Source organism: Gavia stellata, chromosome 2 (assembly GCF_030936135.1).
Source record: "Gavia stellata isolate bGavSte3 chromosome 2, bGavSte3.hap2, whole genome shotgun sequence".
NCBI lineage: Eukaryota > Metazoa > Chordata > Aves > Gaviiformes > Gaviidae > Gavia > Gavia stellata.
The window spans coordinates 4,751,815-4,776,918 of NC_082595.1; the positions used below are offsets into that span (position 1 = coordinate 4,751,815).

At 37.9% G+C, this 25,104-nt stretch overlaps 1 protein-coding gene across 1 annotated transcript in view; it reads left to right on the forward strand.

Moving 5' to 3' along the window:
* PPP1R21 (protein phosphatase 1 regulatory subunit 21) overlaps positions 1-17,631 on the forward strand; it is a 36,109-nt gene extending 18,478 nt beyond the window's left edge. Inside the window, exons 10-22 of the mRNA XM_059834127.1 lie at positions 1,326-1,427; positions 1,507-1,595; positions 2,444-2,580; positions 3,610-3,702; positions 5,604-5,731; positions 6,117-6,269; positions 7,028-7,120; positions 8,331-8,564; positions 10,038-10,073; positions 11,273-11,389; positions 12,338-12,436; positions 14,660-14,788; positions 16,615-17,631. Of these exons, the coding sequence (XP_059690110.1) occupies positions 1,326-1,427; positions 1,507-1,595; positions 2,444-2,580; positions 3,610-3,702; positions 5,604-5,731; positions 6,117-6,269; positions 7,028-7,120; positions 8,331-8,564; positions 10,038-10,073; positions 11,273-11,389; positions 12,338-12,436; positions 14,660-14,788; positions 16,615-16,644 (1,440 nt within the window). The 3' untranslated portion in view covers positions 16,645-17,631. The remainder of the gene's footprint in view (positions 1-1,325; positions 1,428-1,506; positions 1,596-2,443; positions 2,581-3,609; positions 3,703-5,603; positions 5,732-6,116; positions 6,270-7,027; positions 7,121-8,330; positions 8,565-10,037; positions 10,074-11,272; positions 11,390-12,337; positions 12,437-14,659; positions 14,789-16,614) is intronic.
* The last annotated feature ends 7,473 nt before the right edge of the window (positions 17,632-25,104 follow it).

A 25,104-nucleotide genomic window follows, 5' to 3' on the forward strand; every position in this document is an offset into this window, starting at 1 on the left:
CACACTTGCACTGATTTATTTTTCCCCAACTCCAGGTCTTGTCTGGCGCTTTCGAGCTATTTTCCCCACCAAACACTCAAAGTAGATGTGGACAATTCCCTTCCAGGTTCAAGTATTCCTTTTCTCTTTAAGTATTGGATTGCTGGGTTCTGCTGGGTCTTCAGCAATGTGCCAGATAACTCCAGTCCTCTTTCTTGCAACACAAGTCAGGAGCATTCTGCATGTGTTATTTCTTCCTCCTTAGACTTAGGAATTTTCCCTAATTCCATCCAGATTTGTGCATGCATGAATGAGAGCTTGGCATCTCTCTTTTCTTGTTAACACTGTGTTACTGCACTGTAATAATACAAGAAATAATTAAAATTTCTCATACCCTATTTGCCTGGGATCTTTAGCTGCTCTTGTGGTATAAATAATCAAAGGTGATGGTATCTTTCTGCGGGGTAAAATAAAAACCAAGGTCACTTTTGACTACCTATGTCAATCTGTGGAAAAAGGTTTTTGTAATACTGTGGTATCAAAACTGAAAGCTGATGGTACTGTTACGTTTTGATTGTTTGTAAGAGTAAACACCTTTGTTCTTGGGTATACTTTTTTGAAGGTGAAATTAGCCATAGAATTTACTTAAGCAATTTGTAGCAAAGTCAGGCAGCTCTGTGAGGCCAAAGTTTCATAATTGCCCAAACCTGTCATAGTTCTTGAAAGTAAGAAGTCTCCCTTTGATTAGTTACTGCTCCATCCTTTGCGTTGGCATAAGCATGCTTTGACCCGTGTTGAAAACTGGACTGGATACAGGTAAAGATTAAAATGTATCTCTTGCTCTTAGTTTTAACTCAGGTTAGTTCTTCAGTACTTTGCACAGCTATGCTGTGCAAATGCTGATGCACAGGATGAGCTGAGAGACAAACAGCAGCTGGGAGGAAGGTAGGATAGTTTATTCTGGTGGCTTAATGGTGCATGGATCTAAGTCTTAATTTGATGGAGTTGAGCAAGGAATGTAAGAATGTTTAAACTTAAAGCAGGGGTTTGGTGTGCTATGCATGGCAGTTAAAATGAGATAGGGTGCTGTGGGAAAGCCCTAGATGGGGTTTTGCCTGGACTGCCATTGCAGTCTTCACTATTTCTCACTTTCCCTAAAGGTGCGTGTCTGTGTGTCCTGTAGAAGAGGTTGCTGTACATCACTTGACTGTTATATCTTATTATTGACGTCCTGGGGATCATTTAAGATGACAGATGCTTTGCTGAAGTGGACTGTTCAATTGTTAACTTGAAGCAGCTTGTAAGAGCCGTCGGCGAGCACCATTTTAAAATCTCTCTGTGCTTAGTTCTCACAGTATCTTCACGAAAATGCTTCGTATGTTCGCCCTCTGGAGGAAGGAATGCTTCACTTGTTTGAGAGTATTACAGAAGATACTGTGACAGTCCTGGTAAGACTTATTTTTCGTATTGAAAAAGATTTTTTTTTTTTACAGAGCAAAAATACTTATGTGTTGTTTTTCCTTCCAGGAAACAGCTGTGAAATTGAAGGCCTTCTCAGAACATTTAGCTTCCTACTTGTGCTTCTTAAGAAAGATTCTTCCTTATCAGTTAAAAAGGTACTTTTGATAGATCAAATTAAAGGGGCACTAAGTGCCAGGCATGCAGCATTGTCAACAGCTACAACTCAAATATTAAGTGAAGCCTTAAAGCACTTTGGCTGAAAAGGCAGAACTTTTTTTTGTCTGCTGGTTTTTGAGCCTTTAGGTTATGCATGTTTTTTTAGCTGGGTATTAAAGCTAAAAACAGTATTTTAAGCCTTTTTTCCCTTCTCACAGATAAGACTTTAATGAAAGCTGCATAGATTTTTAATGTGTTAATGTTATTCAATAGCATTGCTACTATTCAGGTATGATACACTGAAACTGTTAATTTCTCGGGCCTGTGTGAGGATTATTTATTATGAAGTAAATATAGCAATGTAGTAAAATTTGGCCAGATGCACATCACTTCTGCAGTGAAAATCTTTGTTCCCGAGTGGGTCGAAGGGATGTGAATTATTAGTGCAAAGGACTGCTTAAAAAGATGTTTTGGATTAAGGAAGAAAAAGCTTGGGTTTATGCCTTCTTTGTACTTCTTCTCCTGCTCCTTAGGAAGCAAAAGGTAAATTATATGTAGTAGAGGAAAAAGTCTTTTAAACTGATGCAGTCAATTCCTTGCTGTGAGTGTAAACCATTCCTGGCTTGTGACTGAAGCTCCTAAGAGTGGGGATAATACATGCGCACAGTAATTTTCATGTATTGTGAAGTTACTCTGATATGTTAACCTTTGAAAAATAAATTCCTAGTCTATTGTTGCTTTGGACTGGGGATGTAGAGAACACTAGTTATCTAGTCCAAAACTCATGAACTTGTTTTATTAAGATAATTGCTCACTTTTTTTAAAAAAATAATTCATATATTCCTAGTTTGGAAGAAGAGTGTGAGTCTTCTCTTTGCACAGCTGCTTTAAGAGCTAGAAATATGGAGCTGCACAGAGACATGAAAAGGTTGACTGCAGTCTTTGAGAAGCTACATACATATGTTAGTCTTCTGGTGTTACCAAGTAAGTGCCAGTTTTGGCTCCGTTGGTTACATTGTGACTGGAAGGCATAGTTTTCCTTTTGGACCTGTTTAAAAAAAAAAAATTAAAATAAATCCAAATGCCCAAAACCCCACCACACCAAAGAACCACACACAAAAAAATCACACTTCCATGATAGAGGAAAACAAGGTTAATGCTGCTTTTTAGGTACAGTCTAAACTATGGGGCAAGTGAGTTCTGCAGTATGCTCTGTCATATTGGACCCTCTTTGATCCAGGCTGGGAGACTGAGTGTGCTGTGGAGTGTGGTTTTTTTTAATGCTCTGCACTCGTCCTTCTGGGTAGATATGGGCATGGTGCAGACCTGGAAATTACCAAGCAGTCACATGTACCACATTTTAGGTAGTCATAGTTAACTGTAGAGGAGAAGAAATGACTGTAGGTTTTTATAGTACGATTGACAGTATGTCTTTTGTCATCTCTTAATCATGAAATAGTTAATAAACTACATTTTATTACTAATTATCACTTCCAGCTCCTCCTGTTCTATTAAACTACAACTCTCATGGTAATGACTAAATAAAATCAGGTAGAACCTTTTTGTGTATGTGTGTGTGGAAACTATATCCAAATGCATACTGTAAATAATAAGAGGAAGTGGTTGTATAGCTTCAGGTTATTTCAGTCTTCACTCTTTAGAAGGACCCAGATGGTCCTTCCTACAACAGTGAGCACGTAAATCTTTCTGCAGGCGTAATTGCTTTTTGAGACCAAAAAAGTTCATATTCGTAAAAATGTGAATGAAATTTAGGAAACTTGAAAGTCTCTTACCTGCCTACTGTGGCAAAATTTGGTGTGTGTGTGTATACATATCTAATATTAAAGGAAGGGGAAATTTAAGTAAATGGATCCAATATGATTCTGTAGTTCTAAAGATCATAGCCCATGCAAATGTTTCTAGTAGGTGGCAATCAGATGATTTGCAAAGCTAACTTTTTTTAATTCGTGGTTGAATCTTAATTTTTTTTTTCTTTCTACGTACTACTTTTAGGTACAAAACCAGAAGGACTTCTTAGGACAAATTACAACTTGGTGTTTACAAACATTGCTACAAGTCTTCATGGATTTCATGACATTTTAAAAGGTGAGAGTACAGGATTAGAGGTATGTTTCAGCTCTGCTTTTTTCTGTTTAACATAGCACACATGCACTCTCTCTGTAACAATATTAAATGTGTAATATGTGATAAATCTCATTTGGTTTGCCTTTACAAACTAAGTTAAGAAACTAAACTTGCTAACTACTTGTGTTGGATATGCATGCATGTTTTTCACTCCTCTGTTCTGTTAGCTTTGGTCTTTTAGGTTGCTGGAATATTTAATTTGTGGCACTCTAGATCTTCCTGAGCTGTATCACTTTAATTACTGAACTTCATTGCTCTAGTGGAACTAGCATACAGAATGGAATGCCGTTAAATATACATGGTTTTCCTCCACTTCTGTACTGTTGACCTAGTGCCTGCCTTCAAGTGGAATTTTTCCTTACAGTTTTTAGGTTGATTACTATTTCTAACATGAATGTATAACCAAAGCTTATGAAGAAGTGTGATTTCCTTTTGAAACTTAACTTCCTCCTTGAAAATGGCTTCCCTTCCTTTTATCAGAAGGACATGGATATGTTACGTTTTCAATGAAGTGATGTTTGGTTAAAACTTGGAGTTTTAAAACACTGATGTTTCTGTGTATCCTAGAATTTCTGTACCATGTAGCTGTTCCCAGGGAGAAAATAATCCAGTAGGTGAATTGTTTTGTTACTAGTCAGCTGTTTAAACATTAGGCTTTTATAATTTTAAGCAAAATGGGTTTTTTTGTTTCTTCTAGTCTTTTAGTAATAATGACAATAGCACTGCCCCATTTTGCAGTGTTCCTGTTTAAAAAAAATACTGTCAGAGATGGTACCACAAACAAAATGAGACACTAAACCAAGAGTTTTGTGACATACGTAAATTTATTGATAAATACCTTCTACCTCTTAATAGTTACTATAATGTAAACCCAACCCAACTTACACTTCATCAAAAGAAATAAAGAAAAGTACTGAAGAAAACTGTCAGTAGAATTCCTTAGCTGGCAACAGAAATGTTGTGCTTAACATTTCATACTCCCGTTCTCCAGAATGCTTGATTTGTCACTTCTCTCCTCCCTTCCTTCCCGGCCCAATCTAATTTGCAACTGCTTAAGCTTGCCTGAAATCATAACTTCTGGTGGTGATGGCCTTGCATTTCTCCGCTCTGTAGCAATGGTACTTTACACTTTACACTTTTTGCAAAGTGTTCACTTGTCAAATAAATAATTATTTTTAATTAGGCCAAGTTGAGGATGTTTGTTCTTGTATGAGAAATACTTGAGTTTTTTTTAAATTTTGGTGCTGTTGAAATTAATTAGTGTATTTAAGCTAAGAAGTTTTTGTGAATGACTTTCAAATAATTTTGTGGGTTTTTTTCTCTCTGAAAACTGTTCTGTTGATTTTTCCTGAGAGAATTTTAGAATATGGGAAGTATCATTCTAAATTTCTGGTAGTCTTTTAGATTTGTTCTGACAGAATTAAAATACTGTTCCCTTCTAAGTCATGTAAGCTTAAGACTCAGATATTGAACATGACTAAAAATTCTGCCTTTAGTGTCCTGATGTAAACATATGGAAATGGCAAGTATACTTGTGGAATGAAATGCTAGTTCAATGTATCCCCAAAATCATGGTTATATAGAGGATCCAACCTCACAGAGTACACGTAAATATACACCTTTATTCTGCCTTGTGTAACAGGCATAATGTCTATTCCTTATGACCACAAACAGTTGTCTAAGGCAGTATACCAAAGAACTAAGGGTATCCAGAATAAACTTGTATACAACTCGCTTAAAGAGGGGAGTAGCATTTGAAGCCCGAGGTCATAAGCTGAATTTGAAAATTGTTGCTTAAATCGAAAAAAAAAAAACAACCCCACAACCTAATTTGACATAAATGTGTGTTTCTCTTTTTCTAGACATTTCTAAGCACTACAGTCAGAAAGCTACTTTAGAACAAGATGTTCCAACTGCCACACAGAAGCTCATAACTACAAATGACTGTATTTTATCCTCTGTTGGGGCTTTAACAAATGGAGTGGGCAAGGTAATGGATATTTTTGTTTCAATATAATGCCCTAACTTGTGCAGGGGTTTTTTTGTTTTGTTTTTTTTTAAATAATCTTAGTTGAATGATTTGGAAAATCTAGGTGTGCCTCTGATAGTATTAATCTATAGTATCAGGTTTGTTCTAAGGTATTTTCAGGCTACCAGATAAAAACAACTGAATGGGTGATGAAAGTAGATACTGTGAAGAGGATGCTTTGCGTTAGTAAGATCTAAGTTATGTAGAAGAGCCTGTAGCTTGTTTGAATTTCTCGTTGTGAAATCCAGTTTCAGTAAATACTTGCCTTTCTCTTGAAGGAGTAATTGCTCTCATGAATCTTTCTGGTCAACTTCATTTGAAAAGTGACTTTTCTTGATGTGTCTAGATTGCCTCGTTCTTTAGCAACAACTTGGATCACTTCACTTCTTCGTTGAGCTATGGCCCTAAAGGAGGAACAGAGTTCATCAGCCCTCTTTCAGCTGAGTGTATGCTGCAGTACAAGAAAAAGGCGGTTGCTTACATGAAGTCTTTGAAGAAGGTTTGTTCAGCTAGCATGCTCACACAGAGAAAGCACAATTCACTTGATAGTTGGCTATGTCAAAGAGAACACAAACTGAGGATTTTCAGTATTTGGAATGGATTTTCCTCTGAATGAGAATCTTTGGCTAAGGAAATAGAACCCTTAGAGTAATAATGCTATTGAAAAATTTAGAAAGTATAGTTGCCCTCACAACTGAGGGTATGTAACAGCAGAATTGGCATCCATTTCCACTAATTATTTCTGTGCCAAGACTCCAAGGAGGAGAGGGTAGCTGCTTATTTAATTTTCCTCTCATAGTCACCAGGAATATGGGGTGAATAACATCATATTCTTGTACATGCATTCACTGGAAGGCAGTGGAGAGCAACAGGGGGAAAAAAAAGCAGCTGAAAAGGAGGAGAAAATGTGCTAAACCAAAGGACTGAACAGTGCCAGATCTCTCTGTCTCCATTAAAATTAACAATTAAGTGATGGTGTACTTCAGTTACAGACATTGCATTAAGTGAGTTAAAGTGGACCTCAAGATGCATTTAATCATTAAGTAACACCTGGAGTTTTCTCATAACTTTTTAACTGGGTGTGTGTCTTGGGGTGGTATGTTTCGGGAGCCTAAACTATTTTTTCTACTGGCTGGTAAACACTTGGAAGATGTGTTTCTTCCCTTTACTAAAGTAAGGAGGGCAATAAGAAAATGAATGTAGACATATTCTGATCTACTGTGAAACATGTTTTGAGGTTTCTTTATCATTCCACAGCCTTGTGCAGATTCAGTGCCTTATGAAGAGGCTTTGGCTAATCGCAGAATTCTTCTGAGTTCCACAGAAAGTAGAGAAGGTCTTGCACAACAGGTATTCTGGTATAAATTCTACTAACATATATGATAGTGTATTTTATAAAGGTAAGGTAATATCAAATAGTCTCCACATTCATGTGTGTGGCTGTTTGTATGTATATATGCATACACTGAACTTTAAAATTAGACTGTAGGTGCCTTACTTGTAGAGTTTTGAAAGTAACACTTATCCTTGTCAGGCTGGCTTATCCAAGACTTGTTCTCTTGTACCTGCAGAATGTACATGTAGTTCTAAGACAGGATTATGCTATTGATGTCTTCACTTATAAAGACAAGAAGTCAGGCAATCTTTAATAATTCAAATAAATACAAAATGAAGACAAGAATAAGGCATACTGAAGTATTAATTTCTAATGTTATGTACTGTTTGGAGTGCTTTTTTGGTCTATGCAGGATTTATTAGCACTGGTTAGACCAATAATTTTTTTTTCCAGTTAAGTCTATTGATAGATTACAGTTTTTCATTCTTGCAGTGTGCATATGTCTTTTTTTTTTTTTTTCTGGAAGGTTGAGGCAGAGGGAGGTTAAATGGTATTTAAAAGGCCTATACAGTTTGCCCATCTGCTCATATGAATGAGACCAGCTAACTGATTAATACTAAAACCTTTTTATTAGCATGAATGTTCAGACTGTCCTTGAGTCACTGCTATTGAACTTTTACAGAACAAAAAGACTTAAGTGGCTTTTTTTTTTGTAGTGACCAATATTCAAAATATACTAGTAGGGGTGAGATGAATTTCAACAGAAATGTGTGGAGTGACACGATGTGTATTGTTCCATAGTTGATTTTTTTATCTAGACAAGTGGATGGTTCTGTCTGTGTGAGGTGAGGCAGCTGGGAGGGGAGAGATTGTTTGTCTTTCTAGCATAGAACAAGACAATGCTAGTGCCAGGCACTCATCTTTCAGTTTTTCATAAAATCTTTTCCCTGCTTTGATTTTTTTTTTTCACCTAATACAGTGCTGCCAGTTCTATGAGCTGTAACTTTGTGACGTGTGTTTCAGACTAATTAAATAACGTGATTGTTTTGACACATGACCGCAGTTAAGCATACAGCTTAAAGCAGTAGTTGTTTACCTGCTGCATTGTTCATTAGCTCACTTATGTAAAGGTTTAAAATAATACTGTCTTCAAACATGCCCTGTGGGTGACTTTTTTTCCCCCTAGTGTTTAATAACCTGGACTGTAAACTTTCCCTCCTAAAGGTCCAGCAGAGTTTGGAGAAAATTGCTAAACTTGAACAAGAAAAAGAACACTGGATGTTGGAGGCCCAGCTAGCTAAAATAAAGCTAGAAAAAGAAAACCAAAAACTGAAGAACTCTCTTAGTGGTCATTTAACTGAAACTGTAGAAGAGCGTTCTGTTTTGCCAAATGTAGCTGAACAAAAGAAGGAAACAACAGAAAAGAGTCCGAGGGTACCTATTAAAAGTACTAGTCTGGTAAGTGACCTTTTTCCTTCAATAGAGAAAAATCCACTTTCTTCAGTAGCAATACTGTTTGATCACTGGAACACTAATTCTGCAAGCTTTTTTGACTCTGAAATGCATTCACACTTGGGCTCCTTGTATTTGCAAAGCTGCTTGCTGATACTTTGTGCAGAGTTTGGAACTTCTTGGCTTTTGAGACTTTGTTTGGTATCTTTATTATCATGGAGACATTTTTGTAGTTCTATACTCATATGACTGAGGGGGAAATAATAGATACGTCTAGATTTTTCTGACTCTGTAGTCAGGAAGCCTGGCAAGTAATATATATCTCGGGTCGGCTCTGAGTTTCCAATACTTTTTCATCTATAGGTATGTTAAAGCAAACGGAAGTAGGTAATTAGTATTTTTACATGGGTTGAAAGACTTACTACAAGTTGGTGCAGTATAACTTGATTTTAACTTGAAGCCATTCAAGTTTTCAGTGCTGTCTGGAACACAAAATTTTACGTAACCTTCATAGGCACGTACAACTTGGGCTCAACAATTGCATTTGGATACAGTATGAGCTCTGTCCTTGCTCTTCTATGTTGTGTAAATGTCCTTCCTGTTTATTGCTAGTATTTAAGAGGTTGGCCTTTCCTCTGAATTACCACTTCTGAAGTGGGATTAATAGAGATGTCATCTGTTAGGAAGAAACAACCTACTTAGCTCAGCACTCGATAGAATTCTTCCTCTTTTTTCTCCCCACTTTTCCTGCTCCAGGATAAAAAAGACCTGTGGATTGTTTTGAAATCCCCAATTTTGAAGTAAGCTGGCATTTTAAGTCTTTGGTCCTGTATTTGATCTGTTAGGAGCTTGAGGAGAATGGCTTTTTCTAGCTTTTCTAGCCAAGATGGTTAGTGTAACTCAGATCAACATATTGTATAAATATTTACCATAAACCTAAATCTCTAGTCCTGTTGAGGTCAGAAAAAAAACCCTCTTGACTCTCTGTGAAGACATCCTTCTATGGAACTAGTTACTCACGTACACCCCTCTGCTAGAGTTCTGTCAGTGCTTCACACTGAACTGTCATACTGGAAAGCAAGGAATTCGGAAGATACTCAAGAAATCCAAGACAGGTTTCCTTGCTCTTGAACATGAAAAGTAATGTTTCAATGTACTAACGTACCTCTGAATTAGTTTCCTGTAATCAAGCAGTTGCATAATCACACAAGCTAGCTGCATCTTGTTGCTTCTATTCCTTTTTCTGTGTGTACATTGTAAGGCAAGAGGATGTATTTGGAGAGTTGGTGCCAGCTTTAATTCTGTTCAAGGCATTAATGTATGTTATTACCCTTGTTTATGTTACAGGTGGAAGTACTAAAATTTGGTTTTAGTTTTAAGTGTTGCAAGATTTTTTTTTTAATTTAAAGTCCTTCTATGACTGAAGCCAAAATGTATCTATTTTTGCAGTTCTTAAGCATATTTTCTTCCTTGTTCTAGATTGGAATGTTGACTGTAACGACTGATAATGAAAAGGTAATCTGTTTTAAACATTATCAAAGTACATCTGGTAAATACTTCAATTCTGAATCTGTTAAACTTATTCCAAAGGTCTAATTACCAAGATTACTGTCATATAATGGCATGAGTCACTCATGTAGACTGTATACTGTATCTTCAAGTTTGTGAAATCCATGTATTTCTTAACTTCCTTCTTCTGTTTAGTGAACTGTTATCTTTTTATTCATGCAAGCAGTTTGGAGCAGTGTAAGCTGTGGTCCAGGTCTCCTCTCTATAATTTGAGGAAAGCATTGGTCTGTCTGTACTTCAGTAGCCCTAACTGCATTCCAAGCCTCAATTCTTAACTCTTGAGGAAGGGCTCAAGCTGCAAAAAAGTCACTGAATGTAGTGACTGGTGTTTAACAGTTAAGTACAGCCTACCCCAAACCAGGGGTCACTCCGAAAGAAACTTGGAAGCAGCTGTCAGACTAAATGCTAACTCTTTGCTTAGCACTGCTGTAGCATAATGCTTGCCCCAGCAGAAACTTAGCGGAGTAAGATTCAGTGCTTTCTCTTTTCTGACACTGCAGGGAACTGATATGTATTTTAGTTTACTCCCCCTTTTCTTCTGAAGGTATGATTAAAAAGGGGGTGGGAGCCATAAAGTAACCGGTACAAGTTCTTAAAAGCTACTGCATAGTGCTGAACTTGAAGGTCGTGACAAGTCATGTGAAAGCTGCCTATAGTAGGTTACTCTGTAACTTACAGTAAACTGGCAAGTTGTGGGGTTTTTTTTAAGTTCAAATGTCTAAAAAAAATTCTGGAACATGCAATATAAGAAATAGTTCTGACTGTTGTGAGCTTCTGAAATTTAGTTATGCAAAGGAATTTTTTCTTGTTGGGAAAAGCCAGTAAGTTTTTATGTATGTGAAAGCAGTCTGTTTCTGCAGTGGATTTTCATCTTCATCAGAGATTTGATATGTTAAATCAAGCTAACTTCTTACATCTTCAGTCAGCTCTTTCTCCTTTAAGGAAGTCTGACACTAAGAGTCACCATCAGAGTGACAAACGGCAGTGACCTGCTGTAATTTGTCTGTTGTGTTTGGGGAATTTTAATGCTTTCGGGTAGTGCAGCCAGGCCTCAGAAGAGAAGTCAGTATAGAGGATAAAGTTGTGATGCAAGTATTAGTCTACTAACCATAAATACCTGTCTGCTTAAATTTTTGCTTTGCCAGGCTCCAGATGTGGAGTCTCGTGAAGACCTGATAAAAACCCACTATATGGCAAGGATAGCAGAACTTACGTCTCATCTGCAGCTTGCTGACAGCAAATCAGTACACTTCCATGCTGAGGTGAGCATGCAGGTGGTGTCTATACTGAAAACAGTAAATCACTTTTTTGAACTTTCCAAGGCAAGTGTTATGATAGTGAGTTTAAATATATGGAACATAATATTTCACAAAAATCTGTTCCTGGAATATCTGTTCCTGGAATATGCTTTTTGGCTGTGGTCTAGTATGCCTAGAAATGGATATTGTAGGAAGATTTCTTATTTTTTTTTAAATAAATCCTTTGGTAGCCTTGTCCTGGGTGTAGTAAGAAGTACAATGTGTATCATGTATAGGTTTGTCATGTAAGCTGAAGCAGCTGGCTTTAGCTGCTAAGCTAGTTTTGACTTTGTCTTCTAGTGATGCTGATGTCATTCAAAAATATTTGAGTATATGATGAAGTGATGAAAACAGCTCTCCTCTGAGAAACTGGTTCTTAGGCATAAGCTTTATACTTCAAGAATTAACACAACCTTTTATTGTATCTGACTTCCTGTTTTCATTTCAAATCATGAGGTGATTTTTCTTGAAAGCAGAGGCCATTTTGATTTGTGTAATTAACTGATGTGGAATATACCAAAGCTCCAGGTTGACAGAGCAGATCCTTTTAAATATATTTTTAATACTGGATGGCATAGTATGGAGGAACCATCTTTCTCTGATATTTGAGCAATGTATGAAATGAGTTGTTCATGTTGCTTTTTGCTTACGAAAAATTTCCTAGTAATTATGTGGAAAATATAATATTAGAGGATTGTCAATATGGTAATTCTGTAAAATGAAACAAAAATTTAATGTTTACTATCACATTACCTTTGCATTCAAAAATGTGCCCAAGCTCTAAGTTTCTTGAAGTGTAAGGGTTGCACAAAGATGGAAACATCCAAAGCTATCCGTTAAAGGTAGCACAAGGCAATACTCTTGAACTAACTTTCCTCCCTTCTGCCCTCCCTATCCTGTTCTGGTTGACAGTGTCGAGCACTTGCCAAAAGACTGTCTTTAGCAGAGAAGTCCAAGGAATCGCTCACAGAAGAGTTGAAGCTATCTAGTCAAAACATCAGTAGATTACAGGCAAGTAAAATGTTACATAATGTAATAGATGCGTTTCATAATCACGTGTAAGGGGAAGTTGGAGGAGAAAAATTAGGACCATTGAGCGTAGTCATGCCTTTACTAGATCCTTAGTTATGTGATGTAAAAAACTCCTAATGGTATGTAGAGAAGAGACTTGAATAATACACTTAAAATCCCAGGTATAAAGCTGAAGTGGAACATTCTTGCAAGGAAAAGGTTGTAGTAGCCAAGCCTGTGTTTTAGCACATTTGATGTCAAGGCATTTTGTGAAAATGGGGTTTTTGTGTCAAAAGGTGTGGTTGTATGACTGATTTCAGTGGCTTGTTTCCCTCTGCAAGGGGAGGATTACTTTGTGTACAGCAGGCACTTGCATCTACTTCTCAGAGTTAGATGTGATACTGACAAGGCTGACTACACATCAGTCCGTTTAACTTGGAAACAGGACTAGAAAAGTGATGAAAGTGCAGTTTCCGAGATGATACGTTGAATTCTTAATCCTTTCTAGCACCTGGGGCTGAAAGCCTTAGAAATGCCAGGGTGTTTTTTTGAGATGGATAGCTTTAATATCAGGCAAAAATAACTTTGGGGTAATCTTTAAGAAGCTGTTGTTGACAATAGATAATAAACTCTTATACCAGATGTCCTGTGAATGTCCTGTCCCTTTGTCCTTCCCTTTCACACAGTTCAGAAGGGACCTGGTAGTAAAATAAAGTGTGTATATATATAAATATTCAGTGCTTAAATGCCCTTGTGTTTTCTTCATATTTAGTTCATATCTTTATTGCTCACCCACCTGAGATGGTGAGTACCTAAAATGCTCCATAGAGGCAGTGAATATAATGATACATGCTTAGAAGAATTGTTGGTGAACACAAAGCGCTCTTTTCACTTGTTCCTTTAACAAATTCCCCAATCAATATCCAACTCAACATGAGATGTTCATCTCCAATTACATATTAGACTTCCTAAGAAAAGATAGCAGGCGCACCATTTGTGTGTTCAGTAGTATGCATGATATTGAATCATAGAATTGTTTAGGTTGGAAGGTAATCTGAAAGTAATCTGGTCCCCTCCTTTGGTCAGAGCAGAGAGAGTTCAGATCAAGCTGTTGAATCAGGAGTTCCCTGTACAGCCATGCTGGCCTTCTGCCACAGTTGCTCAGCTTCCTAAGCGTTGGACTGTTCTTTGCTCTGTCCTTGATCATTCAGCTTTCCTGGGCCCCTTTAACTTCCAGGGCAGTTTTACCTGGGATCTTGCCAAGCAGACCTTGAAAAAGTCAAAATCTATTCTCCTTAAATCTCGGGTTGATGTAATTCTACTATTCATCTTGCTTGCTTCCCTCAGGATCTTAAATTCCACTAACTCATGGTTGCTGCAGCCAAGGCTACCATTGGCTTTCACATCCCTGACCAGCTTTTCCTTATTTGTGAGTAACAGGTCCAGTAGAGAGCCTCGTAGGCCTGTTCATCACTGGTATCAAGAAGTTCTTTACCACACTCGAACTCCTGAATTGCTTGCGTCCTGCCTTGCTGCCCTTCCAGGAGATGGCAGGGTGGTTAAAATCCCTCATGAGGACCAGGGTCTGGGGTTGTGTGATCTTTATCTACTTCTAGCAGATGCCCACCATACATATCACCCTTGTTATCCTCTGATCTACCTATAAGATCTTAATAGTCTTCAAACCACTCCTTCACGTAGAGCATGACTTCTCCCCTTCCTATCCTGTCCTTCCTAAAGTGTCTGTATCCCTTCATTGCTGCATTCTAGTCATGTGCACTATCCCACCATGTTTGTCTAATCCCAGAGAGATCATAGCTCTGCAACTGCATGTGGATTGCTGGTTTCTTCAGCTTTGTATGCCATGTATGTTTGTGTATAGGCTGTGTTCTAACCCCATAAATTTTACTTGTTTTTTGGCTGGAAGCAATGTTGGAAAACATAGCTGTTAGTCTTTTACGTAGGGCATAAAAAGTGGGGGAAAAATTATAAAGGAAACAGAGCAAAAATAAGGGGAACAGACCATGAATGAAACTTCAGGTAAAAGAAAAATAGCTATTAACTTTCTTTCATCAAGTGATTGTTTTTTTCCAATGGTTTAGCTTAATTGCACGCATTCAGCATCCAAAGTGTAGCTTACTAAGTGGAGGTAGAAGTTGGCTGCTTTGCCAGTTGTTGCTAATAATGAGCGACGGCTTCGGGTTATTTTTTTTTTCCCCTTAGGATGAACTGATGACAACAAAGAGAAGTTACGAGGATCAGTTAAGTATGATGAGTGACCATCTCTGCAGTATGAATGAAACATTAACTAAACAAAGGGAAGAAATTGATACACTAAAGATGACTAGTAAGGTAAGTTGCCAGGCGTTGATGTTAGGTACTGGCTGCAGGTGGAGCTCTGTGGGTTGCAGTTGGCATTCCTGTAGTACTACCCTTTAACAAACTGCTTCACAAGCTCTAGTTCTTATTCTGGGCCAGTTGGAAAGAAAATTCCAAACCTGGTCCTGCATGTTTCAGTGAAGAAAAAATTCTTGCAAAACATATATGTGGGAGAGAAGAAACTTTATATTACTGCTTCAAAGTAGGCTTTCAAAGTGTACACTCTGATGGATGATCAACACCTTTTTTTGTTTATATCTGGTGAAAATAGAACTCTTTGCAAATCCATCTAGGGATACCGGGTGTTTATGATTAACTTATTGGTAGGTGTGTCCTTCCTGCACTCCTCTCTTGGGTGCGGCATACTCTGTTCTTGGCAGCTATTCTTTTTCTGTTCTATTTCCATATTTTACCTTTTCTGCCTCTCATACGTAGGAATGAAAAATTTGCCACTTACGTTCTTCTGTGAACTTAAAATGCATGCTTAATTTTTTTCCAAGCAAGGACTTTAGCCGTTTGCCAGGAACAAGGTTTTGACTTAATGATGAAAAATATGGAAGTCTGCTGTTTCAAGCAGTCAGTGCTTAAACCATGATATATCTTACTCTGATGGTTCTAGGGAGAAACAGATCTTGTGAAGGCCTTTACCCTTCGCTAGTCTGGCTGTGAAACTAATAAGCTAGCATCATTCTCCTTAATTGTGGAATGTTTGGACACAGGTTTCACTGAAGGGTTAAAAAAAAAATAAAATCCCTGTTTTGATTAAAGTTCCCATGGCAGTGATTTTTCTTTTTTTTTTTTTTGAGTAGACTTCCCCCCACCATGTACAGAACTGCTTTTCTTCAAATGTCTGAGTGTTTTGATTTGGCATTGTAATCTTTAAAATTACTTTTTGGTGTATAAGCTCTTGTGTTCTTAGAGGGAAGCTCTTGGCTGTATACTGGCCATAGCACTTCATGTCTTCATAGAATGTTTTTACTGGAATTTCTCACTTGTCATACTTTTAAGACTTGAAGTGGTACTCTGTAAGGAGGTAGTTCAGAATCTCACAACAGTAGACACAGATTTTCAAATGCTACCAAATGTAGAGGGCGATTTGACTGAAATCAAAACGATGCAGTTAAAGCCATTATCACTTGGAGGGCGTTGTTGGGTAGATCAAAAACAAATGTTATCTGAAGGAAATAGGAAGACAGAGAATTGCCAGCAAGTAACTATTGTACAAAAGCTTATTTTAAGCTACACGTTTGCTTTGTGGAATTGTTGCAAGTCAAATATGAGTTGGTTAGTTGTAGAACAAATGTTTTTCTAAACTAGGAGTATTCTGTATAGACCAAGTTAAATTTGTGTTGGAACAAAATGATAGGGTGGGAGATTGATATATTTTTTTTAATTTGAGGCAATTATCCTATAAGGTTTGTATTTGAAATATCACTGAAGGGTGAATTATGATTTGACTTGCCTTCACTGCCCTTACAATACTAGTGGTGTTATACAATTGAGTATCTTGGGATGTAACTCAAATATTTTTTTTCCACGGGCTTCAATTGAAGTAAGGTACTGTTGTGCTTATTTGAAATAATCTGGTACTTTCCTCTGTTATGTCTCTAAAGATAGAGGGATTTTCAGAGCAAGCAGTTACAAGTTTCCATTATTAAAAGCCTTTGGACTGTTTGTTTTCAGTTTGACTGTTCTTCTTTGTTTGCTGTAGGTGTAGATTACCAGATGTCAGGTTTTATATGCTGTCTGTATAGATTTTATCTGAATTATATGTTCTGTTCACTTGTTTCTTTTTGCAGGGAAATTCTAAAAAGAACAAAAATCGATAGCTTACAGCTGATCAACTGTCTTCGGAAGCTGCTGCTGCACGGGATGCAGTTCGTGAACATTCATTGTCCAGTACCTGTTTGTTACAGGAAGCAGAGGTGGTATGGGGTCTAGTAAAAACTGATTTGGTGCTGTAAATGGCTTTAAAATATTTAGAACTTGTAACAGATAAACCAGAACTTAATGTTGGCTCTAAACCAAGAAATACACACTCTGTGGATAATTTATATAGTAATTACCTTCAGTTTTTACTGTGCACTTTTTAAAACTAGGTTTTAATTTCATGTAATAACTTCAGATTTTGTATATTTTCAAATATGATTATGCATTAACGAATTTGGATCAGTGCAGTAGTTGTCTATTTCTGAGTTCTACGTTAAATTGTCAACATGTGTACATTCCTTTACTTGTTAATAGCAGTTTAAAAATTAATTTTGAGACTTTTTTGGCCATGCAAGCTGTGCAGTTACTGTAAATGTCTTATTCCTGTTCTCAGCCCTTCTGATTAATTGGAACTGTGGCTTTAAATGACTTCTATAAATTCACACAAGTAAATGGGATCACTATTTTTTTTTTAAACTGCAACAGTGGAAACTCTTGCTGCTTGTATTTGGCACTTTGGATTTTGAAGTAAAGAGCACAAATAGCTGAATTGGGATACTTCTATGAAATTGCTTTAAGCCCTTACTTAGGCATTTTTTTTACACATATATGTATATATATTGGTTGAAATAGCTGTTTAAAGCTAGAGGAAATTGTGATCGTAATTTGCCCCAAAAGAGTGAAGCAATATATGTGTGTAGAATAGATCAGCTTACTGTGCTCTATTACGGTGAAGAATATGAAATATGTAGAAGATTTAAACACTGAATTTGCAAAAAGTCTTCATGGAATTAAGTCCTGATGGATTCACTGGGGGAATGCACATGGCTTTTCCTCTGTTTTGGGAAGTTTGTGAACTTTAGGCCTCTCCTAAGATACTTTTTTTAAGTGACGTCTAATATCATGAGTTTTCACAGCATTGATTTTTTTTTTTTTTTTAAATTGTTCTAATCAGATGCTGTGCTGCTCCACACCTTACACTGGTCTTCTGTTCCATAATTTGCATTATGGCACACGCTTCTCCCATAAGGGTTTACTCTGATAACAGCTGTGTTGATATGTATTATTAGTATGTAATAATAAAACCAACTACCCAAAAACAGCTTGACTTTTTTTCTTGATTCTGGTTATACCCAGGTTGCACAATGTGGTATTGTGGTGAGATGTTAACAGCTATTCCCAGTGAGGTGAGCTTAAGTAATTAAACCACTCTAGCTACTCTTAGGAGTACTTCTTTTGTTTGAGCCAGGCTGTGTTTCTGTACCTAACGCGTGTGTGCAAAGCGCACTGAGTCTACACTAGCGTTTCTCACCTTCTTGTCTGCTGAAAGGCAAATGAGCATCGTATCTGTGTTGATCACAACTGTGGGACTGTTCTGATATGGTTTTCCCGTGTAAAGACAAAATGGATGTGGTCATGAAACTGGAGAGGAGATGGGGACAGCCTGCATGGTTTCTTACTAGCATAAAGTTGAATTAAATAGTGTTGAATTAAAAGCTCCGTGGTGGTGCTAATGAGGGGTGGAAAGTGTTTACTTTCTCTCTAACCATTTTATCGAAGCAGATACAGTTTCAATTGTTTCAGGGTTGGAAGCTAGTTGCTTTCTTCCAATTCTTCTGAGGCTGCCTTTTCTGAGGACTTTCATCTTGCAATGAAGGTACTAATTTATCTTGTTTTAATTCTCTGGATCAAATTGCTGAACTTCTTACTGATGCTGCTTCTCATAGGTGGCAGCATTCAGAAAGAGGTTTTGCTTGTGCCGTTTTTGAAAGGCGTAAGTAAAAATATGCTTTGAAGTTGGAGTGTTTAAAAATGTGCGTAAAAAAGTTAAACGCATCTGTTATCTGAAACTGTTTTTACAACATACTATATCCCCAACATCAAAACTGGTATTACTATAAATGTATAGGCATTTAGGTACAATTCCAATGTACGTTAGCTTATCAGCATTTTTTCCTTGCAGTATCTATTTGGAAATGTATTTGGGTGTCCCCTGCACCAATCAGCTGTAAACATGCTTGGGAAGAGACTCAAGCTGCCTTCGGTTTTTCAAGGAAATGTTTTCAAGTAAGTTCCAGACAATCGTAAACTATCAATATGCAAAAATTAGAATCTTGGAAAGAAAATTTAAAACAGTATTTTGGATACTGTTGTAGTAATGCCGTGAAGGGGCATACTATATTATGTTTACAACTTGGTGGCATTAGAAACTGGAACAAGTGGAAAGGCCCAACTAGCTTGTGCTTATCTGCTAACTAGGGGGTTCTGAATCAGTTTCTGAATATCTCAAACGCTCTTAAAAATATAAATTTACCGAACAATGCTATGCTATTAAAAAGCTGAAAGCTGTCTGAAGCTGAAGAATTCATCTTTGAGACAAAGTCTTCCAGAAGTATGAATTTGAACTACTTTGTCTATACGAAATGGTCTGTGCAGATTATCATGGAATGCCCAAAATTTGGGCAAAGAAATTGTACTAATATTAACGTTCAAAAATTTATAGTGTGAATACTCGACTTCCTAGTTGATTAATGAGGGAACTAATGACAAACTGTTGTAAATTAGGAAAATCTTTAGAACAATACAGTGTAAAACCAGGCTTAAAGAAAAATTGTAATGCTCATTAATTTTCTTAATGGACAGTTCATTGTAACACAAGTTTTTAAAGCATTTTAGAGTGCTTAATTTCTCCCTAATGCTGGGCACCTCAAGAATAACCTCTCATACTCATGAATAAGCAGCCAATTCAGATAACAGCACTATTTCCTATTAATGGTTTTAATAACTGGATCTTCAAAAATTCTTTCTGAACTTTGTTTTAAACCTATACTAACACTTTCAAAGACTTCAAAATGTTTAGCTATCCTAGATTTCTGAAAATACATCCCCAGTAACTATTCAGTGTGTTCAAAATAAATATTTGCTGTAACCAAGAATGAATTTAACTTCAAGATTTCCCTCGGAAGAACTACTGCTTCATGAGTTTTGAAAGTACCCAAGAAGCACGAAATACATTGGCTATTTTAAAAGGCCTTAAGCTCTTACAGGTCAGAGGTTTCCCTGCCTGAAACATTATCTTCCAAAACAGGAGTCTTAGGTTCTCATCGTCCTAAGCTGTGCAAGGTTGTTATCACATTGCTGTTTAAATAATGATGTGATTGTTTTAAACTGTTACCTACATAACTATACATCTGTGATGTAAATACTGATTTAAAAATGGTGGCGTTTGTAATGTCTTTTGCTAATTCCTTCAGATTAAGTCTTAACCGGCTCACCGTTTCAATAACAGTGGTGCCAGGATCTTCACACTAGATGTGATCTGGTAGCACTCCAAGCGGCATCAGCATCAAGACTGAAAGATTTTGCTTTCCCATCGTTGTTGAAATGCATTGGCTATTTATGCAGGCCATTTCTCCTTTTTACCAAGCCAGCTTCATTTCTAATCTGTAACCCTCTTGCTCTTTCTCCTCTACCTTCCCGTACTGACAGATGAGTTGAATTTTTGCTGGGGAAAGGTCTTTGGCCCAGCATCTTTCCTTGATGCGGCCTTTGGGCACAGCAGGGGCCCATCACTCAACTGTGCTCACTACAACTCCAAAGAACAGATTTGCTCAGGCTTCCAAGGCATCAGTTGCAAACAGGAAAGGAAATAAACTTTTTTATCCACGTATCACCTATCAGGAGACTGTTATTTACTGGCTTAGGTTTTTTTTATATAAATCCAATGATATATTAAACTTTGGAGAACCATCTGGCCCTGTAAACTGGCCAAACCTGTTGTTCTTTAATACAGTATGTATGTAAGGTAATTTGAGAGCACTATCTTAGGAAAAACAGGGTCATAATAAAAATAAAGCTTAATGCAGTAAAAAATTGTAATTGCTACCAGAGGTCTGATTACTTCCTCCCCCAAAGGCTAAATGCTGCTCTATTAAGAATGCTTGTTCTGTCTTATTCTGCATTTTCTGCTTCTGTTACTACTTGCAGTATTACTCAGCAGTGAATTAAAACCATGTTTGTGTAGAAGAGGCCATGTTTGCCCTAATTCCTGAATATTTCTTTTAATTAGAGAGTTAGAAACTTGCTTTAACTATACTTGTGTCTGCAGAACTGCTAGCTGGGTTACAGAGCGGGACAGAGAAGAGCTTTTGGGGACCTTTTCAAACCACGGCCTGATCTGGGGTATGAAATCCACCGCATGGAAACTTGCCTGGGGGCAGTTCTCATTGTCTGCCTCTGCCTCTGTAGGCAGCTTCAGACATGTCAATGCTAATTCAGAATCACTCGGCTCCTTACAGAAGCTTCGAGGGCAAATACTTGCGTTGCGTTGGCTGCAATGCTGAGGTTATGCAGCTGAGCTGCAAAATAAGCAGCGTATGATTCTCGTTGGGCTTAATTTGCGTGGCGAGCTGCCATGCTAACAGCCCTGTAACAATTTTAAACTTTTTATATGTTGAATTACAGAGATAATCGTAGAAACCATACTTTATCTGTACTGGTTTTATTTCTAATTCAACCTTTATGTCCCAAGATTTTATAAACTTGATGAGGTCTTAACTGTTGAAGTAGGACTTTGAAATCCAGGCCTGGTATCAAAACTGTATTTATGGTCTCCCACAAACAACACAGCTTGGTCGTGAGAAGAGATAAACCCACAAAATTAAAGAGTCCTGGTAATTTCCAGCCACTATGGATTCTTTCATGAGTTAACTGGGAAGCTAGTCTGTGGTGGCATGTGCCTTCTTGCAGACTTTCTCTGCATAGAGTTCATTGCTTCTGAAATGAGTATGGGGGGACCTTAAATCTCCACACACCCCCCCTTTCTGCTACAAAGAGTCTTCATCCTTGTCTGTCCTCCCACTAAAGCTTCAAGTTTCCTTCCTCTCGGACTTAGTAGGCTTCAATCTGCGCTTGAATAATAAATGCAGAACGCTCCATTCCAGAAAGATTATTTTCATGAAGTTACGAGCTTGAAAAAGTCTGAACTGAGAACTCAGCGTAAGGACCGCTGTAACACTGGAATTGGTGCTGCACCCCTTACCTGCCTTCTACTTAATTGACTTTCAAATTGCATATAGCATATGCAGTGTTCGACGCAGCAAACATTCGCCTTGGGAGCAGGGGCAATCAATTTTACCAAAAGTTTCTTTTGATATCTGGAAAGTCTGGTTTATTTTCAGTCCAAACAAGTAGACAAGAACAAGTTTCTCTTAGATTGTCGGTCTACCCCAGAAAGTCAAGAGCATTTGAAGCCAACAAGCACTCACTCTCTCAAAAAACATCAGTATGCTGAATTTCTATAATAAATTTATACATAGTGAATATACAGTATACTTAAATAGTGAATATACTAAACCTGTAAGGGTTTTTTTAATAGAAATAGTACTAAGTGAAAAATGAATTTATTAAATGAGAGGGAGAGAAGAATGTGACACTTACCTTTGCATTTTTGTTTGAATTATCAGTTAAGATGGGCTTTTGCAGGAATTTGTTGCTAAAATAAAAGGCAAAGTAGTAGAGCAAAGAGTTAAAATAAGTCTAGGAACAAGCGCTCTTCTGTCTCCAATTAAGAATATTTGGTTCTAGTGAGATACCAACTGACAGGTTTCACTCCTGACAACATAGTCATAAACAGTAAAAATTTTATAAAAAGGGTAATATACTGCAAATCATGTTAAGATCACCATATAGTCAGCAATGTAAACTGACTTTGTTAGCATTGTAAAATGTTGAAGGAGTTTAATAGCTGCTGGTAGCAATATAGAATACTGTATTTTTCTGTGAAATACTCTTCAAACTGTATTTATGGTAGAAATAATTGTAATAGTTCTAACTTGTTCTGCATATGCTATTCATTAAAGTCAAATTATATTAAGGACTTCAAAATCTCCGTATCAGTTAGATTCCCCCACCCTGCTGCTTGAGTTTATATTGCACTGAATTATTTTGAAGGAAGAGAAAATGATGGCAGAATTTACTGGAGAACAGTCTTGTCTTAAAAATGTATACGCTCGTCTCACAAAGGGAAAATCTGATCTATTTTTAGACAAATACTGACCTTGATAAAGAGATACGAGGAATTTATACCCTTCCTACTTGAAAACCATTAGAAAGGGCCAATGTGGAAGCTAACAGGCAAAAAGATTTATTGACTGTCGTGCGGGAGTACATCAGAGTCTGAAGGACTCATCTTGGAGTACGTAGAAAATACTAGAAATCAGAAAGTATTTCTAATTTCCTGGCACTTCAGTGAAACGGGAGGTATTGATCCTCCCCTTCCCTCTGCCAAGAGGTTGGGTGTGTCCTGGGAGGAGGCAGAAGACTCACTGGGATGGAATTCCAGAGGGAAGAGGTTGGGAACAGGTTCTGGCACCTCCAGGGCTACCTGCTGGGATGAGAGTGGCCTGCGGAGCTCCCTAGCCCCGAGCTTTCCAGGGCTGCGGCTTTGCCATCTGAGCCTGGAGGCCTGGGGCTGGCAGTACTGAAGAAACACGTTTAAAGAGAAGAAAAATGGAAATGTATCGATTCACTGGCTTGCAAGTTACAGGTTGAATTATGGTGAAAAAATGCCAGTCTATCTGAAGAAAAGAGCGCTACCCTTTCTTTCCCTTCTCCTGTCTATGTAGGAGATCCTCAAATCCTTCCTCTGTGAACCGTTGCTGTCCCTTACGTGATACTGAGATGGAAATACGGACAACAGCGAGATTCTGTCAGAAGCAGGCAGGAAGCAACCCCTCAGGTGAAATTACATATGATTAATGTAAAATTCATTGGGAGCACAGTTTTAACAAACAGTATCTTACCTGGTTTGAAATGACAAAAACTCATGAACAAAGACCTGGCTAAGTATATTGGGCACTAGATTTTTTTTTTTAATTAAGGTAATAAAAATGGAATTTTTTAAACCAAGAATGGCGAATGTTTTTCCTAGTGCAATTCTTCTAATAGCATTAAGCTTACAGAAGAATTTATTTGTAGGGAAAACTGTACTGAACACTTGTACTGCAAATGCAGAGAGCCAGAGCCTGAATAATATTTCCCGTGCGTACAGCAAAGGAGTAGGATTGCTTAATTTTCAGAGAAAACGTAAGAAAACTTTTCAGAGAAGTAGGACAACTGAAAGCAAAAGGACATCCCTCCTAATTCTCTTTAAAATACGTGCTTTTAGGAGCAGACTTTCTGTGTGGTATCTTGTCACCTCTAGTAGCTGCGCTCTAGAGACGCCCAGTGTAACAGGTAAGAAGGAATTTTATTAAAATAATATGAATGTATTATCCCGTTGGTAATTAAGCCATTTTCCAAGCCTTGTGCTGTATGTCTTTGGAGGAACTCCTATTCCTCTGGAGGAACTCCAGAGGAACTTTGAAGCATGAGGTAACCTGTCCTGTCTTGGAGCTGGGAGGTGTTTGCTCTGAGAGGGTGAACAGAGGGTGAGACCTGGCCTGGACTTGGTCTTCTCGCGTTGCAGCTTGGTCTTTCCAGAGTTCTGTTGGTTTCTAGGAAGGCTTAGCAATTTTGATGGCCTACCTCAAAGAAAATGAAGTGATGCTTTACTGAGATCTGCAGGGTGTTGTTGGAAATGCTGTCCTTCAGTGTCGACAGCAATCTTTGCTGTCTCGTGCTTTTCAGAGCCACTGCTCATCCTACCTCACGCCATTGAATTTACTGGAGCCTTCCTCAACTCAATTTCCAGAAAAGCCTGTCTGCTTTGGCATGACTTTCTGATGCCGTAAGAGCTTGTAAAACAGTCTCACCAGCTTCTCACCCCATGGAAAATCAGCCTCGGCTCACCGCTGTCACGTGGCAGTGTCTCGTATCCTCACCGGAGGCTGCCAACGTGCTTCCTCCAAGCCTGTTCTCCAAGAGGTCCCCATCTCCATCAAGCAGTGGTAGTTCACCTCTGAATTTCCTGGTCTTTCAGTAGCTTCCCTTCCTCACCCCTCTTTGACTGTAACTCCTGTTCTCTTGCTCTTGAGGACTATAGTAACAGATTTTTCTGGCTGGTCATCCGCCCATAAAGTTCTTTCCCAAGGGTTGAATTTCATCTTCATTAAAGCACAGGTACTTTTTTTTTTTTTTTTTCTTTCAGGTGTCCCTGTTCTGGGGCGTGAACACTTGGACGCTAAGAACTCCTTTGCCCTTCTTCGGACTATGCTTGCCCTTTTGGAGATAGGAAGATTGACGCTGCAGAGAAGGAAATGGCTATTCTTACCCAACTTAGAAAATCACCCTGGCTTAAGATCTTCTAACCAACCAGCAAGTTTATATAGCTGATACGAGCTAAATGGCTGTGGAGCTCTACCCCGGCTTTCCAGCCAGCACAGTGCTACCAGAGAGGCGTCTAGGAAGGGTGCACAACT